The sequence below is a fragment of the Fusarium redolens genome (genome assembly GCF_020744475.1).
Source record: "Fusarium redolens strain MPI-CAGE-AT-0023 chromosome Unknown BKA55scaffold_5, whole genome shotgun sequence".
NCBI lineage: Eukaryota > Fungi > Ascomycota > Sordariomycetes > Hypocreales > Nectriaceae > Fusarium > Fusarium redolens.
Window position 1 is genome coordinate 513,993 of NW_025763668.1, and position 17,741 is coordinate 531,733.

General features: G+C 47.4%; 6 protein-coding genes across 6 annotated transcripts; 1 reads left to right on the top strand and 5 right to left on the bottom strand.

The window, feature by feature from the left end:
• Positions 1-175: 175 nt before the first annotated feature.
• BKA55DRAFT_505565 (uncharacterized protein) lies at positions 176-1,330 on the bottom strand (the record flags this gene model as incomplete). The annotated part of the gene is made up of 3 exons (XM_046187203.1): positions 176-328; positions 362-923; positions 1,071-1,330. The coding sequence occupies 3 exons, from the start codon at positions 1,328-1,330 to the stop codon at positions 176-178; spliced, it is 975 nt and encodes a 324-aa protein (XP_046051716.1).
• Positions 1,331-3,699: 2,369 nt separating this feature from the next.
• On the top strand, positions 3,700-5,864 carry BKA55DRAFT_609803 (uncharacterized protein; the record flags this gene model as incomplete). The annotated part of the gene is made up of 1 exon (XM_046196638.1): positions 3,700-5,864. One exon carries the CDS (start codon positions 3,700-3,702, stop codon positions 5,734-5,736), a length of 2,037 nt encoding a protein of 678 aa, XP_046051717.1. The 3' UTR covers positions 5,737-5,864.
• Positions 5,865-5,893: 29 nt separating this feature from the next.
• BKA55DRAFT_294832 (uncharacterized protein) lies at positions 5,894-7,576 on the bottom strand. Its single transcript, XM_046185571.1, has 3 exons — positions 7,291-7,576; positions 6,507-7,235; positions 5,894-6,457 (listed from the first exon to the last, which is right to left on the bottom strand). The coding sequence occupies exons 1-3, from the start codon at positions 7,364-7,366 to the stop codon at positions 5,994-5,996; spliced, it is 1,269 nt and encodes a 422-aa protein (XP_046051718.1). The 5' UTR covers positions 7,367-7,576; the 3' UTR covers positions 5,894-5,993.
• Positions 7,577-8,228: 652 nt separating this feature from the next.
• On the bottom strand, positions 8,229-10,867 carry BKA55DRAFT_506322 (uncharacterized protein; the record flags this gene model as incomplete). The annotated part of the gene is made up of 3 exons (XM_046187260.1): positions 8,229-10,143; positions 10,193-10,399; positions 10,446-10,867. The coding sequence occupies 3 exons, from the start codon at positions 10,865-10,867 to the stop codon at positions 8,229-8,231; spliced, it is 2,544 nt and encodes an 847-aa protein (XP_046051719.1).
• A 796-nt stretch (positions 10,868-11,663) lies between these two features.
• On the bottom strand, positions 11,664-12,821 carry BKA55DRAFT_536716 (uncharacterized protein; the record flags this gene model as incomplete). The annotated part of the gene is made up of 1 exon (XM_046189857.1): positions 11,664-12,821. The coding sequence occupies one exon, from the start codon at positions 12,819-12,821 to the stop codon at positions 11,664-11,666; it is 1,158 nt and encodes a 385-aa protein (XP_046051720.1).
• A 2,574-nt stretch (positions 12,822-15,395) lies between these two features.
• BKA55DRAFT_294897 (uncharacterized protein) lies at positions 15,396-16,737 on the bottom strand. The gene is made up of 2 exons (XM_046185572.1): positions 15,673-16,737; positions 15,396-15,552 (listed from the first exon to the last, which is right to left on the bottom strand). Exons 1-2 carry the CDS (start codon positions 16,680-16,682, stop codon positions 15,546-15,548), a joined length of 1,017 nt encoding a protein of 338 aa, XP_046051721.1. The 5' UTR covers positions 16,683-16,737; the 3' UTR covers positions 15,396-15,545.
• Positions 16,738-17,741: the final 1,004 nt, after the last annotated feature.

Sequence of the window (17,741 nt, forward strand, 5' to 3'; positions counted from 1 at the left end):
GGGATGTTTCTAGAATGGCAGAAGGAAGACAAGCTTTTCCTTTAGCGTGCCAGTAAATCTATCACTGTTATTGGTCTTTCCACTCCGATACGAGAACAGGTGACTCTAATTATCTGTTCCTAGAGGAGCCATGATCAGTCTGCCTGATAGCATCCAATCAGGTCTCTTCCACGCATCAAGTTAGTCTACTGAGACACAGTTCAAACTTGAACTTCAACTCATCCAGATTTGGATCATCGTCACTGCTAGTGAACGTGCCATCATCATCTCTCAAGTATCCCAGACATTCCATTGGCAAGAGCCAGAAGCCAATTGCGGGCTGCACTCCCTTGTCAGATTCTTCACCATCCCGAAACCATACTCTTTCTCCAATTTTCTGGATATACCCCTCAGTTGCATGCCGCCCGGCCGTAGGCATGTCCAGGTGATGTTCATATGAGGCGTATTCCAAGCCAAACATACAACTGTAGTTGACTTCGTGTGACATTGAAATGTGTTCTTCTTCCAGTAGACGGAACCAGTATGCAACCTGAGCTTTAAGCCTCTCCATTGGTAGGTAGAGAGGCGTAAACCTGCTGGTCAGGACCCTCGGATCTTGTGGTAGTCGGTCGAAACTGGATATATTGACAGAAACAGGGAGCCAAGGTCCTGGGCTCAAGCCTGGGATTCCTACTTGTTGACGTGCGACTTGACGGGCCGGAAAGAGTTCAAAAAAGATAACATTTTGCAACCTAGAGACGCCTTCCTTCCATAGGCGCCCCTCTACAACACCATCCGGAAATATAATCACTGCCTTAGGGGAAATGTTGATGAGGCCAACGTGCAAAGGGTCAAGGGCCCAAACACAGTGAGCGAAGAGACCAAACCCCGCGGTTAGTGCCATGCATATGGTATCCAATTCCGGTCGAAGGTATAGAGTCCCCCTTTCGTACCGACCCGGTCTCGTGTAGGTGCATGGTATATGGACTCTGTAAAATCGCTTCGCAGCCCCGCGCGACTCAGCGTTAACTCGTAAGAGCTTACTTATAGCCATACCCTCATGAACAATGGCAGAATATTGCTTACTCGACCCTGGATTGGTTCCCGTCCTTTGCCAATCGTCTAGCCTGGTAGTCGTTGTGGATTTAAGGATGTCGTAAAGGTCGACGAAACAGTCGCCCTTGCTCTCAAAAGGACACATATTCCAGAGGTAGATCTTTAGAATCCTCTCATGCGTGAGAGACTGTTCCCAGATCTGGTCTCGAATTTCTGTAGGAAATTTAGCGAACAGAGGAAACTCTGACGTCGCTTTGATCTCAGGGTTGAGAAGAGGGGGGTTGAGTCCAGACATGTTGGTTTTTAGATGTGATATCGGCGATGAAGTGTGTTAAGAAGGTGGATAAATATAAAGAAGAAAGGTCTTTCTGCGACTTGTGCTACGTCTTGCTTTTATAGCCCTATTGTGCGAGGTTTATTCGCGCACTAAAGTCAGATAAAATGAAGAAGGTTGCTGAGTAAAACTTTGTAGTTTTCGCTCGTGGGTCTGTCATACTCTAATGCAGAAGCATAAGTTGGAACTGACCATTCTGAGCTGTATTATTAAATTATACGTAAATCTCCATGGCCGATACCTTAAAGGGCCATGCACACATGAAGACGCCATTGAGGGGACATGAGAGGTGACAAGAAGATCAACTTCACCTAACGTATTCGTTCTAATAATATTCCTCAAATCCGGAATAATAGCCCGTACTTGTAATCTACTTATTGCTACACTAGACTTGCGAGTAAGCAGTTTCAAGGGGAGAATTTCTTCAGTAGGCTCACATATAACATCACCCGGAGTATTCTGTGAGTGGTATTGAATGTGAAACATCGCGGACGTAAGGGTCATATTCGTTACCCTCTTTCTATTCGTTACACTCCTTATAAACCCTAGCTTCATTTGACTATGCCATGGCCGAGGTAGAGAATTCACTGTTGCATCGCAGCAATGAAATATTCCCAGGTAGGTAGAGCACAGCGGCATGACGCCGGCGACTATTCATCAAATTTATATGTGTCCGGCTCAAACATAGGAAATGATCTTGTCATATGGTATCACGGCAACATCAGTATCCATCCTTGTGATCTTTCACATTTACACATTTGTACTGTTTTCAGTCAAGCCCTTTATGTTCTCTTTTTTTTTCTAACTGACTCACGAAGCAAATAGAGTAATTTAAGAACAGGGTCTCGAAAGTAACGGAGGAGTAAAGGTTTTGGCATAGCTTCTGATTGGCTTGCGAAGGCTGTAGATAAATGTGTCTCGAGATCACAGACCTGATGACTATAAAAATTGCTTATACTTTAACTTTCTGTGATGATCCGTCGAATGATGTGCTGACTCACCGTGAGTTTCAGGGACTAAAGCCTTATGGAGACCTGTTATGCCCGTATCAGGGGCCATGGCGACAACAGTGGCGAAATGGTTCAAAAGTCCCAGTCTGTCCCATGAAGCATCAATAGCCGCAAGCAGAAGATCATACACGTCATGTCCAGTCTGCTAGGTATGAGTTCCTCTGCCTGCACTGTGGATCTTGATAACAGGCAGTAATCCTGTTATCGTCGTAGAAGTCGTGTTTGGGGCTTAGTCGTTGATATTGGCATATTAAGCTTATTACCAGAGTGTTGCGATTGGTCCGCTCAATGTACAAGTATCACTTTGGTGTTGTGACTCAATCCTCAGAGTTCAGAAACTCTTAAATAAAGAGCCTGTGAGTATTTACACTGTAAGGTAGATGATTTTACCAATGAATTGTTATAGAATTAGGCGTTTTGAACCATAACTGAGCTGTCTCAAAACTCTAAGTCCTCGTGAACGAACTGTGTGACGATGTTCTTCATTAAGGTTGGGGGTTTTCCACGCCACAGCCCTAGCTAGTACTGCAACAGATTTAAGTGATCTAAAATTGGAGCACCAATTGGACGCCTCTAATTAGGGATTTGTGGTCAAGGCAAAGATTTTTGTTTTGCTGTAATTGCTTTTATGCAGATGTTAAAATCGCACAATGCTACAGCTCATCTACTTTGCTCGCGGGTGACCTCGCAGTCATGCAATCACACTTTGATGTTATTTGTCTTTCCTCGGACTCAAAATGTGGTTATATCAAATGATATCACTATTTGGAACCTGGCGCAAAGTCATTTGCAGGCAACTACACGAGCCATCTTCAACTTTTTCAATACTACGTCTTGATCTCACTGCACGTGCTCGAATTTCCGTTGTGAGACTCATATTGTCAGTCAGAATCATGCATGAGACTTACAGCTCTATTCCTTTTAGTTACAGGTCTTGGTTGGCGACGAAGGAATTGTGAGTGGCGACATTCTCTTGAAAGAAGTTCATGATAAACGTAAACGTAAGAAAACCGCACAAACACAAAACCAGTCACAGTAAGAGCACATACAGTGACTAAAAACTAGTATTAAGCTTTCTAGATTTCATTATAAGTTCGCCATTTCCCCTTCCTTCTGTGAAATGATCTTACTCCTGCTTTCTCACTATATCAGCTTTATTTACATTCTCTTCGAGGTCATCTTGATTATACTATCAGCTGGCCCGATAAAGCATGGGCTAGGTTCTCATACAAAATTGGAATTGATCTAAGTGACGAAGGATCATTTCCATTTACAAAACCCCACCCAAGAATACCACCACTACCAAGCAGCTACAAGCTGATGAAGCGACCTGCTTATGAGCATGACGACTCTCTCGAGGACACACAGGATGATTCAGAGGGAGGTCCTGGATGGAAACACGCTCCGATCAAACGATTTCAGAGATGTACCATTACACCCAAAGACTGCAGTTGGACTTTTCCAGATGGACATTTCATGGCTGGATTGGGCAACACTACTCCTCCTCTCCAACACTATGATCTCTACACTCCTCCAACCGTCCCGGTCTACGGGATGGATGCAGGAATTCACAAGAATATCTTTTATCTTCGCGAAAACTTACCGCTCTCCCCTGAAATGTCCCGCTCTTCAACCCCTTGCAGCGAGGAGCTTCCCCCTCTCGTCCATTCTGATCTGGACCCTCCTCCACAGAGTCATGACGCAGACTCCGATGAGGATTCCTTGCCAGAGTCGCTGCCAGAGTCTTTGCCAGACTACACTGAGGACATTTCTCGTCCAATCACCCCTCAAAGCTTTGACTCAGGCTCAACTCGCCGCTTTGCTTCCTCAGATCATTCTTTATTTACTTCTTTTGCCGAACCTCACTTCAGCTCTGTCTTTGCCAACAAGCTTACTTTCACCCCTGATGTGTCCATCTGGCTCAAGAAAACATCTTCCGAGATTGAACTAAAAGACGCTCTTGTCGGCGCTGAACAGCAGAGCCTGGCGTTAGAGCATTCTTTTCTTTCCGACCTACCTGAACGGGCTCGGGACAGGATCTTGTCTTACTGCACCCCCGGCACGCCAGCCTGTCGTTCCCTCGAAAGTTCTTCGGACAATGAGACGGAACAAGATTCTAGTACGTCTGAAGCTGCCTACCAAGGCGCTTGCAGTAGTCATGTAAATCATTACCCCGTTCTGCCTCATCCTGATATCAAGAAATCCTCGAAAAGTCAGACAAAGCACCCAGCTATGGAGATTGATCCTTACGGTTTTGGTATGAGCAATTCAAACATTGCGAGCTTGCCGGAATGCGTTCGCGCCAGAATCATGTCATTCTGCACTGAGCCGCGAGACCTCATGGCCCTCATCAAATCATCTCCTGTCTTCCTTCAACCATTTCGCCTGAACCGTCATGCCATCGTCAGCCAAGTTACCAACAGCATGAGGTTCCGCTTTGGTGGTGACATGCCTCACAGTTGTCTTATGGCAGCACGTCTTCGCAACATGGATTCAAAGAGTGCTGACGTTAGACCTGAAGCTCTCAAGGTCAGGGCTAGAAGGATCATCACGACAGCTCTGAAGCTTTCTCACAGGGGGGCACTTCTTCATCCTTTGTACAGCCTTCGACTTCTTATGTTTATTTCAGATACTCTAGACAAAACAGAAAGTCTGATGACGAGATACGCGCACCAGGCCTCGACAAATAAACTTGGAGTCAAGAAACTGGGACATTCTTATATTTCTGAAGGTCTCGCGCTCTCTCAGACCGAGAGGAAAAGGTTCATGGATGCTATCTGCCTGTACGATGCTTATTGTACAGCTTTCTTCTCTGAAAATGCTGTTTCATCTCATGATGATACCGCGCTACGACAGAGCTTCTTTGAAGATGATGGCGTGCCGGATGAAATCATCAAGCGGTTCTACAGCATCACCCTCTACCTAAAGAACCTCTACCTAGATTGGTTAAGTGTTGCCCTAATGAAAAAGCATCATGACCATCCTGTAAACGGCGAGAACCCCAGCCTTTTGGCCCCTTCGGTAAAGCACATCGACCCACTTATCAATCATTTTATCTGTAGCGGGCCAAGTGTTCTCCGAATGTTGCAAGACCAGAGGGCTCCGGTACGGTATGACTTTCTTTTAAGGTTGCTTGACCGCTGCGAGACAGATGCAGAATATCTCAGGAGCATCACGGCGGTACGGGGCAAAGGAGTTAAACGAAGCTGGGCATATAGCGAGATGGCGGGTCTGACTCAGCAAGAGGTACTCACGGCACAGCATTTCTGGGATCCAGGCCTTGTCGAGAGTATGAAGGCGACGTGCCATCGCAGGCCCACAATTGAGACACAGGTGCGAAGAATACTTGACGCCTAGCCTTTCTCAACACTTTTTCTTCACTACTTCGGTATGGATTGTACACCCACCATGCTGTTTTGCATTAGAAAGTTAGACTAGCAAGCAATAAAAATACTTAACTTGAGGATCGGAACACCAAGCTTGCCTTCAGCTCGACAATTACATCAATGTAAATGTGTCCTTCTTTTAACCACTAAAGATAGGCTCCAAGATTGCCAGCCTCTGCAGCTACTTCTAGTTTCTCTCTCCATGTGACCATCCGTATAATGGCATTTCTAATCCGAGTCTGAGCTGCTACTTGAATCGTACTTTCCAGTTCCCTTCCTAAACTTCGGCTCCGGCATATAAAGATGCGTCAAATTATGAGTTTCTCCTCTCTCCAGTCCACGACACGTATGCCCTGCATCAAAGCACTTCTGACACGTATCCCAGTCTCCATTGTTGCAAATACCGCAGTAGTAGAACCCTCCCTTGATCAACAGGTTGCATACATCGCAGTAGTACTTGGGGTACACCTTGACCAAGTTATGCTTGCCTTTGCCTTTGCAGACCTCTCCTTGGGCAAGACAATCTCGACAGATATCGTAGTCACCACCATCGCATTTCTTGCAGTGTGCGTAGGGACCGCTGATCACTTGGTCGCAAATGTTGCATTCTAAGTCTACTTCCCAGGCGGGAAAGTGGGCGAAGTCGGAGAAATCTTCTGCCGTGCGGCCATGCTTCTTTGCTTTGCGTTTGTCTAGGTAAAGGTTAGTATTCTCCTCCCAAGGTGCCGTGTTTGATCTTACCGATTCGCTCTTTGACAAAATAGCCAGCTACACCCCCTGCAGCAAAACCACCTGCAGCAGCCAGGAATGTAGATGATTTCTTCTCCTTTTCTGGCAGACTTGGTCGTGAGTCTTGAGCATTAGCGTACTGTGGCTGAGATGGATGTGTCATTTGTCCATCGTGACCTCTGTTATGAGAGTTTAGACTTCCTGGAAACGCCGGCATGCATGGAAGTGGCGGGAGGTCAGACGGAGCTTGCCATGAGCTTCTGCCTGAAGTTTCGACGTAGTACCATTGCTGTGACTGTTCAGACCAATATGGCACCCAGCGGGGAGGCGCAGGACAAGGGTAGCCAGGACCAGCAGTGCCAGGCGTCACTATTGCTGGAGGCGACTGAATTGAATGGCTGTTTGGAGCAAGGGGAGCGCCATAAGGTGCATGTGCTGAAGGGGGAGACTGAACAGGCTGGCCCGGAGGTGCCGGTGATGATGACCATTGCTGATGCTGGGGCTGCTGAGGAGGCTGGTAAGTATTGTATAGCGGAGGCTGTGGACTGTGAGATTGATGCCCGGAGTACTGTTCATCTGGGGATGACTGCTGCGGCTGTGAATTGTATGACTGATAACCGGAGCTCGGTTGGTTCTGTCCAGGGTAGGAAGGTTGTCCATGTCCTCGCTGCTGATTCTGGTAGGGATTGTTGTTGTAGGACTGGTAGCTCTGTTCAGTGCTTTGAGGCGCTGGCGAATGCGCTATCATCTATCAGTTAGCAGACCCGATAGTGAGCCACATCTTGGAGTGCTTCACCTCCTTGCTGCTGTCCAAGGCGCTCGCTCAAATTAAGCCCTTCAAATTCTTTCTTGAACTTATTCAAGAATGACATATTGTCAATTATCCGGTTAATGAAGCGAGAACAAACAGAGAAATTGGATGAGACGTCGCGACGGAAGTTTTTAATATTAAGATCCCTGTCAAATCAAGCTCTCGCTCAATAGTTTCCCAACGCAAGCGAGGGCTTATCGTGAAGGAATGGCTCTGAAACGTGAGACTTTATATGTTAAGGCCTCCACTTCATCGGAGGAGGATTTAACTAGCCATTTTCAAGGCTTAGAGCTGGTCCTTTTGCTTAGCAGGATCAGTTTGCTTGTTGGTCGACGATCCTACGCTAGTTCAGCATAAGCGTTGAAGTAGTGGCGAGCTAGCCAGCCTTACAGGGAACTGATCATTGGACATCTGTACGCGACAGCCCAGGACATTGGTGCTTTCTGAGATGATGATATCATCATTCTGTAGAGAACTTCTCAGCTGAATTTGGTTCGGTATCTGCAACCAATACTTGCTGGGAATTGACATCTTGATCTATTTTGAGAGGCCTCCTCAGCGTTTTGGGAGGAAGCGGGGATTTTACTCAGCCCTGTGAGGCTGTGCTTAAGGTTCCTGTAGCATGATCCTTGTCCATGAACGTAGGAGCTGAGCGTTGCCAACTTCGGAGTACCGCAATGTCACGGCATCACAACTGGCGATTTTGCAGCGTACACGGACTTAGTGTACCTGCGTCCGGTGACATAGCTCAAAACAGCTGGCAGCTTATGAGTACATCATAGGAACAATAAAAATGAAAGGCATATCTACGTCAAGGTGTGACGAAATGCCAGCAGAAATGTATCAGTGAGAGTGTAACGTCTCAAAATATCTTGGCAACCTATCCGTTGTGAAGTCCGTTCACTATTATTTACTCACGAAAATTACTCTCCTGATAGGCCACTCATTTCCTTCTCCAGCTGTTCAAGTTCCTCCGCTACAACCATTGTGTTTAGATGCTCAGGGCCAAGGACTTCCCGGTAACGATCTATGCAGTATCGTAGCAGGGACAGAGCATTTGCGTTTTCCCCCATCTCCATCAATATTTGAGATCCGAGATGCAATGTGTCTAAGGTCCCGGGGTGGTCTTTTCCCAATACCTTTATCCTCTTATCCAAGACTTGTTTCTGAAGCTCGAGAGCTTCCTCAAGTCGTCCCTGCCTCCACGATAACCAAGCCAAGTTGTGAATGCTTAGTAGGGTATCTGGGTGTTCCGGGCCCACCACTATCTTTTTCGCTTTCACCAGTTCGATCCCTATCTCTTCGGCCTTGTCGTAACGATGTTGGTGTGCGTATGCAAGCACCAAGTTATTTGCCGTCGCTAGGGTCTCCGGATGCATATCCCCCAACACCCTCTTTCTGACTTCTTGTATTCGAACGAGAAGCTCTTCGGCTTCATCATTTCGACCCTGGTGTAAATACGTAAGGGCCAGGTTATTCATTGAGACGAGCGTCTGTGAGTGCTCCTCTCCCAACAGCCTCTTCCTGGTGTCGACTAGCTGCAGTAGCACAGTTTCCGCTTCGTCCGACTTCCGTTGCCGCCTATAGGCCGAAGCTAAGACACTTAGGCACCCCTGAATAGTCTCATGTTCTTTTCCAAGACTTGTCGCACTTGCGGCTATTGCTATCTTGCTTATGTCTTCTGCTGCTTTGTACTTGCCACTATCAATCATATATCTTGCACAATGTTCCAACAAGTTAGCCCAAGGCTCTAAATCCTCCTCTGGTGGGTTCTCTTGAGTCACTGACTCTAGATGGGGGAGCAGTATCTGACATGTAGACCAGTCTTGAAAGTCATTGCACTTGAAGTTGTCACACATTGTGAACAGAAACAACCTCCTAAGCCTTGATACCATATCGGAGGAGGCCATCCAGGCTCGAGTGCAAGTCTGCACCGTAGCATGTAGCTCAAAAATGTCTCGATTGGCTGTCATGGAGACAAGAGAATAGCTGCGAAGCACGTCGAGATCATCCTCAAAGGCGTCCGCCTTATCTGTCGAATCCCCAATGTACCCGTTGTAGTTATGCAGTGCAAACTCAGGAATTCCGTGGGGGTTGAAAAAACTCATAAACAATAAAAGTCTAGCCGCTGAAGGCTTTTCACCCCGGATCTTCTCGAACGTGACTTGCCAGGTCGTAATCACGGAGTTGGAAACAGTCTCGTCTCTGCGAAGATCTCCCAGATCTATCTCAAGGAGACTGTTTCTCTTCTGATCACTTTCTTTAAATGCTTCCAAGTAGCTTTCAACCGACTCCCGAGGCGAGCGTCGGTTGATGTAGGCTGCGGCTTGCGTAATTGCGAGAGGGATATAATCCAAAGCCCGAAGAAGTTTGACAGCAGCTCGTTCGTCGAATTGGCCTGTGAGCTTATTTTGGATAAGATGTAGACCTTGAGCCTCGTCCATAGTAGTCACCTGAAAGATGTTCCTCCGACTGCCCGCCAGCCTTTCGGCTACGTCGAGGCTGCGGGATGTGACGAGGATGGTGCCATTGTGACGCTTGGGTAGGAACGATGCCAACGGTCGCTCATCAGTGCCTTTGGGGTAGAAGAGGTTAATATCGTCGGCATTGTCGAGAATCATCAGCCAAGAACCAGAATCATCCGCCTGTAACCAGTCACGAACAAGAGCAAGTATGTTTGTGCTTGGCTCGTCTCGCTTGGGTAGTTTCACCCGTTCTGCTATGGCGCGGTAGGCCTCTTCGAACCTCGATTTTGAACTTGCATGGACCCAAAAGATATTAATCCCAGGAGACTCTTCATGGATGGAATGCGCAAAGTGAATGGCAACCTGCGATTTACTAGATCATGTCAGTCAAGGTACATCGTCAAAGCAATTGACCTACTTACCCAAAGCCTCCCATGCCTACGAGAGCCATGCGACCAGTGAGGTTACCATACTTCTCTCTAAGCCATGCCGTCATATCGGGACGTGGGACAAAATCGTGATCTCGATCGAAGGGGATATTGAAGCACGGCGTACGATCTTTTCCCATCTCGCCCTGCTGCTTCAGCGCCATACCGTCGAACTTTTGAGACATGTCGAGCAAAATTGTCCTATCGGGGTCAGCAGATCTATTCGCCATTTTCGTTAGAGACCTACGTCTGATCAACTTGTAGACAGAGCGTAATAGTCTGCTTGTAGTGCTCAAGATTCGATACAACCGTACTTATTTCCTTGCTGTCGAAAGGCCACTTCAGTGCACGAAGACCGAAGCGACGCATGGCTTTTCGCGCACTACCAGGGTCCAACCTATCCTGAACTTCTGCCAGTTCTGTTCTGCATCCATTTAGAGAATCAATCAGCGACCGTGATGTCGCCAAGCTGGAATTTTTGGGATCGTCAAGGAGTCGCTGGGCCGCTTCGAGGCACACGTTCAGGTCTTTCAGCCGAATTTGGAGCCGGGTAATGTCGGCTCTAGCATTCCCAGCAGCCGTCGAATACTGGACGCAGAGTTTCCCAACTTTAGCAGAGAGTTCGACGATGGCGATGATACTCGCGGCGAGCCCTACGGCCTCGGCCATGGTGAGCGATGATTTTTTGTCAATCTTGGTTGATCTTGATGGGATGCAGTATCGCGCTTTATCAACGAGCAGATGAGGGGGTTCGTTTTCAACCCTGTCTGCCCAATGAGGCTGTGGTGTCAGCTGAACCCGACGTGGCTTTTACGGTCCAACAATATTGGACTTTTGACGTCAGAGTGCATTTTTTGCCATAAGATAGGCAATAATGCACCTTGCAAAGGTTTTTGATATATAAATCAAGGACTCAACGGTTGTGAATGTTGCTGAGGTAGAAATTGCTCATGGTTGAGGTTGAGGCTTACTATTGGCCAGAGCTACAGTATCTAGAGATTATCTACACAATATAAAGGAACAAAGCAAATTTATAGCTTTATGCCGATATTTATAAGCCCAATCAAACCTTTGAAGACGTCAGAGTCTTGCTCACCCGCGAGTCCAGCATAGACAATCTCTGTTATGCCAATAATCATCCGAACGCAATCGGTCTGGAAGTGGGATGGATTTTGCAAGTCATAGGCAGGGGCTGTGTTGAAACTGAACAGGTAAGAAGTGGAGGAGAGGGAGAGTGCATCTAGGAACAACGAGAATCACGATATTCGACTTTCAGCAATAATTCAAAGTCCTCTATTCGTAACTGGCTCGCTATGCAAACTGTGCTGAGCTCTATCATTGAACAATCTAGTGGTCGTGATCCCATATATGTTGTTTCCGCTTGGATGTTGTATCTGTGTCATCCGTCTAACGCCATGCCTGAAACGCCTTGAAATGCAGAAGAAATATGTGCATCCTCTCAAACTTATGCAATAGACTCTGTTCTTCGTGAGCGTCGACGTCGCCGACCCTCATGCAAAGGCATAGACCGATGCTTATTCACCGCTGCCAAATCAAGAGTTGACTCAGTAGCAGCTCTTTTGACAACCTCCATAGACCCATCTTCTTCAATGGTCTGGATAGTCATCTCTCTCTTTTCGTCTTCAATCAACTCAATTTTCTCTCCGACACCGAGAAGTCGTGGTGTATCGGAAATCTTGGGCTTTTCTGACAGGCCCATCCAGGCTAGAGTTTTTCCCCATATTCCTGGTGGTGGTGGACTCCACATTCCGACATCGAAGGTATAATGCTGTTGCTCGTCGGGGAGATTGAGCCATACGAAGGGTCTGTTGCTGTTGATCCGTCCTTCGATGACAAAATCGCCAATCTCTTCGGGGATCCGGATTGGCTCGGGAATAAGAATGGTTTGGTAGGCTGGTACGATGAGATGAAGCTGAACAGGTCGGCAGAACTGTTTTCGTCGTGCTTTTGACATTTCTCGCTTTGTGATACGTTCTCGAGCTGCGAGCATGAACATGAAAACGGTGTCGAGCTGGTTTGTGTATCCACAAAATCGAGGACTTAGTGGTTTCTCCTCGACGAGATGGAAGAATTTGGGATACCAATCGGTATCGGGGTGATAAAGAAAGAACCAATGGTCGCGCTCCGTATCGACACTCGATTGACTTAACCGTTCCCGAATCATATCAAAAACATATTGCGGAAAGTCTCTCTGAGCCGTAAGTGCCGCCTGAGCCTCAAGACTAGTCGAAATCTCTCCAAGCTTAGCAGCAATGAGGTTCAAAGCCTGAACACCCTGATACGTCTGAATGACATTCGCGCCCATGCCCAGCGTCGTAGCGACAATACTAAACTGATGAAACAATCTCGTACTATCAACTAACGACTGGCCCATGATATGCATCTGCGGCAGGATGCTCTGGGCGCCCTTGATGGTCTGCGACGCGCTGGAGAGGAAATCGTTGGCATGTTGGATAACGTCTCCGACTTTGGAGATCTTATTAGCAGCCTGTACGATCTTGATAACGGGCGCCGCAGAAGCGCAGCTGCTTGCCACTTCGAGGGCTGCTTGTTGGAATTTTCTGTCGCGGACTGCTTTGGTGAAGAATTCGTCGAGGCCCATGATGTAGTCAAAAAAGAGTGTGTCGTCGAGTTAGAGAGGGAAGCTCGATGGGTTTGGGGAGTCAGTAGAAAAAGGCGGTAACTGAAGATGGATACGGCTTATCCAGGGGGCGAATGTGATTGGGTTGGCGAGGTTTAGCGAGGGTGATGTGGCCAATTGGAGATGGACAGCTGGTGAGGTGGATAACTTGCGGCCCAACATGAGACGCGTATCATAACAAAGAAGAGTCATCGCCTTGAAATCAGGGACGAGGAGGATGACGCAAATGATCACGATAAAGAGCTTGAGCTAGAAAGACCCTCATTGTGGATTGTCTCGGTAATGTGAGCCTGGTAGCTGGATCGTGGTGACAAGCTGAGGGAGCTAAGAATAGCTTCAGGGGGAGCTTCAGAAGTGGGCCGCCAAGATCTGTAGAGGAAAAGCTCTGATGCACAACTCAGCTGCTCATTTTATGCAGGCTTGTGAAAATGCATCATTGTTATGTCTAGGGTAATTTCGAAAGAGCATCAATTAAGATCATGCACAACCACATAGGATGGAGTGAAGGGACTTGGACACTGTTGAATGGTTATAGATGAAAGGGGGATTAATTAACAAAAGTACAGCACTATCATCAATATCAGTGAGGTTGGAAGTATACAAACGACCGGCCTTCAACCATGCTCGTCACTAGACTCAGCTCATTGCTTCTGCATCTTAGCCCAAGCAATCGTCGCCCCCAACCTATCCCCAGACTCATAAAACAAATAATTATTCCCTCCAGAGCTCGCAATATCCGGCGCCGCAACCCTTCCAACGTCCTCTCCCTTCCCTCTAGACTGATACAATAAAATCGGCTCAGCCCCAACATCTCGTACCATGCAGTACCCACCTACCGGCAGCACCCACCTACCGGCAAGCAAAAAAAAAGTTTCCCCATACAAAATGCCCAATTTCACTTACACAGTATTTGACCAGAATTGAAGCTATTAGTATAAAATAATTTCTGTTGTATCGGGGAATTCGTTCAGTCTGATATCATCACATTGCTTTTTTGGTTACGTATGCAGCATGGTCGCACGGGACTAATGTAAAATTTGTCAAAACATCTCCTTTGACACCCAGCCTCCCCGACGCTCCTTCCAATGTTCCCGATGCCAGCCCCTAATAATCGCCTTAAAAATGCCACGCGTGTCTTATACAGAGGATGAAGTTGCTGAAGCAATGTTAGATGTCACGGATAACGGCCTCTCGCAGAACAAATCCGCCCAGAAACGTGAGATCCCTCGGTCGACACTCGGGGACCGATTAAGAGGCCTACCGTCAAGGTCAGAGGTCACACAGCCTGCCCAGCTGTTATCCAAACCTGAAGAGTCTAGATTAGTCGCATGGATACTTCGGCAAGAGGCCTTGGGCTATGCTCCCTCTCACAGTCAAGTTCGCGCCACCGTCAATGCCCTCCTACGACAACAAGGAAAGGAAAAGCCTGTCGGTGTACATTGGCTAGCCAGGTTCATGAAACGACATCCATCCATAAAGACAAAGATAGGAAAACGGCAGGAGGCGTCGAGGTTCAATTGCTTTACCCCGACCGCTGTCAATTGGTACTTTGATATCCGGGAGAGTGAATATGGCTGGATCAAGCCGGAGAACACAGTTAACGTTGATGAGGGCGGTATAATGGCCGGATTTGGCGAGTATCTGGCGTTTTGACCAAGAATTTAGCTAATCTATTGCGAATCTAGGCTTGGATTCTTTGGTTGTCGGCAGTAGTGATCCCAGGAAGAAGGCCTTCCTCAAAGGCTCTCAGTCCCGCACTTGGACTAGCTTTATCGAGGCCGTCACGGCAACTGGCCGTCTTCTGAAACCGGGGATTATCTTCAAAGGCAAAGAACTTCAGCAACAGTGGTTTATCGATGAGCTCAAGGAGGTGGCCGACTGGTATTATATCACGTCTGACAACGGCTGGACAGACAACCATATCGCAATTCAGTGGCTCAGAGAGGTCTATCTTCCCCAAATACAACCGGAAGATGAGTCCGATGCGAGGCTCATTATATTAGATGGTCATCGAAGCCATGTGTCTGTGAGTATCTGCCTGTCCTGAACCTCCTGAACCAAAAGTGCCGCTGACCCTAAATCCAGGATGAGTGGATGGCTACGTGTTTCTTGAACAACGTATATTGTTGTTACTTGCCAGCCCATTGCTCTCACGGCCTACAGCCACTTGACAACGGCCTGTTCAATGCCTCCAAGGCTGCATACCGCAAAGAACTCCAAAAGTTGGCCGCCCTGGCTGATTCTGCCCCGGTGGACAAAGTCAACTTCATTAAGGCTTATGCCAAAGCCAGGGAAGTGGGTATGACGAAGAAAAACATCCTTTCTGGCTGGAGAGTGACTGGAAACTGGCCGATCTCACGACGGAAAGCGCTCATGCATCCTTAGATTCAGCCAGATAAGAAGGAAACAACGCCTGCATCAGAGGGCTCAAAAGACAGACAAGTCGACTCTGATAATACGCCAAAGACCAGTCGTCACATCAGAGATCTTGGGAAGAACAGGAGCCCTTCAACAAGAAGACGGTATTCTGTGATATCGAAGGGATTTGAAGCGCAAGAGTCAAAGATCGCCTCCCTAAGCTCAAGAGTAGCCAGTTTAGAGGAGGAAGTCGGGCGGTTGAGTAGAGGCAAGAAGAGAAAGGCGATACTGAATCCCAACAGGAAGTTCATGACATTAGCCGAGGCTCTAGTGGCTGGTGACACTATTTCAGAACCAAATCAAGCAGCTGAAGAGACAGAGGCTGTTGAGGAAGTGATCGAGGTGGGAGGAGTGGAAGAGGATGAGGGCTCAAATTCGGAGGCGGAAGAGTTACCTGTGGCACGCACGCGCGCTGGGCGCGCAGTTAAGAGGCCAAGAGAATATTAAAATGCATTCAATTCCGAACTGGAAAATAGCAATCAGTTTGTTATTCCTATTTTTGGTGACTCTCTGTGAGGGGGTTGGAAAATAGCAGTTTGTATGGGGAAACTTTTTTTTCGCTTGCCGGTAGGTGGGTGCTGCCGGTAGGTGGGTACTGCATGGTAATGTCTGATCAACAGTCCTCGCGTATATCTTTCCCGTAGAACCATGGTATATAACATATGCCTGGCCATTCCACGTCCAGTAGTTCGCACCCGAGACATCTGTACCCTCAGGTCCTCCAGGTTGAACAACATAGTCCGGATCAACAGTCCATTTTCGGCCATCAACGGATTCAGCGAGTCGGATCTTGCGTCTGTTGTCTTTTTCGTTGGCCATGTAGAACATTGCGTAGTTGTACTTGGAAGCTGAGTTTGGATGCGCAAAGACACGAGCGTAGCTTGATTCTGTGGTGTTGGAGCCGCTCATTTTGTTGTTGACTGCTACGCCTCCGTATCGAAAGTCAACACCGTTACTTGATTCTGCCCAGCGAGTCTGAGTGTTATCGCCATGGAAGTATAGAAACATTCGTCCAGCGTCGGAATTCCAACTTGCATCTGGACTTGAAACGTGAGGGACAGAATAATATGAATCCCACTTGTTGGCGATGACAGGGTTGTTCTCGTACTCTTTCCAAGGTCCTTCGAGACTATCAGAGTACACGAGAGATATACCGCCTGGGTTCTCGTGTGGTGCGTAGTAGAGATACCATTCTCCAAGAGGGTCGTCTAGATATTCTCCTGCATGAAAGATACTTGGAAAGATGAACTCGTTGGTTGGGTTGTACTGGAAGGTAACTTTGTTGGTAACATGTCCCTTATACCAGAAGTTGGGCCAGCCATCAGGTGCAGGGGCAAGCTGTGCTCTTGAAAGAGAAGCCAGAAGGGTCGCGCCTAACAGGCGAATGGTTGTAGTGAAGCGCATGGAGTATATGTACAAAAAAAGCTGCTGATTTTTACTGAAGTACAGAACAGATAAGATCAACAGATCATCACAAAATCTACTAGCATTTTCTTCTCCTTTTATAAAAATTATTTACATCTGCTGTATAACCAACACCATCATCATCGGCATCAAACCGACACTCCCCGAAGGATGTGAGTCGTGCCAGCGCATGACAAGACAAAAGCATGACCCATCTCATTTCGCTAGGTCAGCCTTGCAACTAATTATGCGAGAGTCAGGGCAGCGCCTCGACTGGTCAGAGGAGGCGCGCAGTGTAACATCGGAAAATGAAATAAGTTGTTCTGCATGCCAAGCCTGGGGTCGTGACCTGCATCCCGCCTAGATTTAGGTGGAAAGACGGGTACCGGATTGTAACCGAGGCTATTTCCGGTGTTTCAGCGTGTGACGGGGGCATGTGGCTTATGCCGATGCATAGTGGTTGGGATGCTGACTTGATGAATGCATATTTAATTACTTTATGGACGGTAGTTGGATGAACAAAACGTCATTGGGGTGCGGTTATTGGTTGTTTCAGGTGATGATTCTGTATGTCAGCTTCCTAACGTGGCAGTATCTCGTCCGATGTATCCGATATTCAATGAAAAGAGATGGTTTAAGATCAGGATGTGGCTTGGCCATAGCAGGGTTGTCAGCGCGTATGCATAAAAGTCTGGTGCGAGATGAAGAGGATCGCAGTAAACGACCAGCGCTCCTGGGCTGCTACCTTAGCATTAGGTAAGCATTTTTGAAATATGTAATTATAGACCATTTGACTATTCGGCGAATATCCGGAACTCTGAACTGCCGTGCTCAAATCGATATCAAGTCATGGGCCTCAACATCTCCATAAGACCCCATCCAGCTGCTCAACATTGCAACCCAACATTCAACATTACATAACGGTCAAGGGGTCTTTTGTTTCAAACATGCAAGGCTGACCGTTTCTCATCATGCATCCAATGAAACGTCGCGTCACTGCAACCAAAAGTGTCGCATTTCGCTCTAATGGCTTGTGAGACTACTGGAAATAACGTGGTC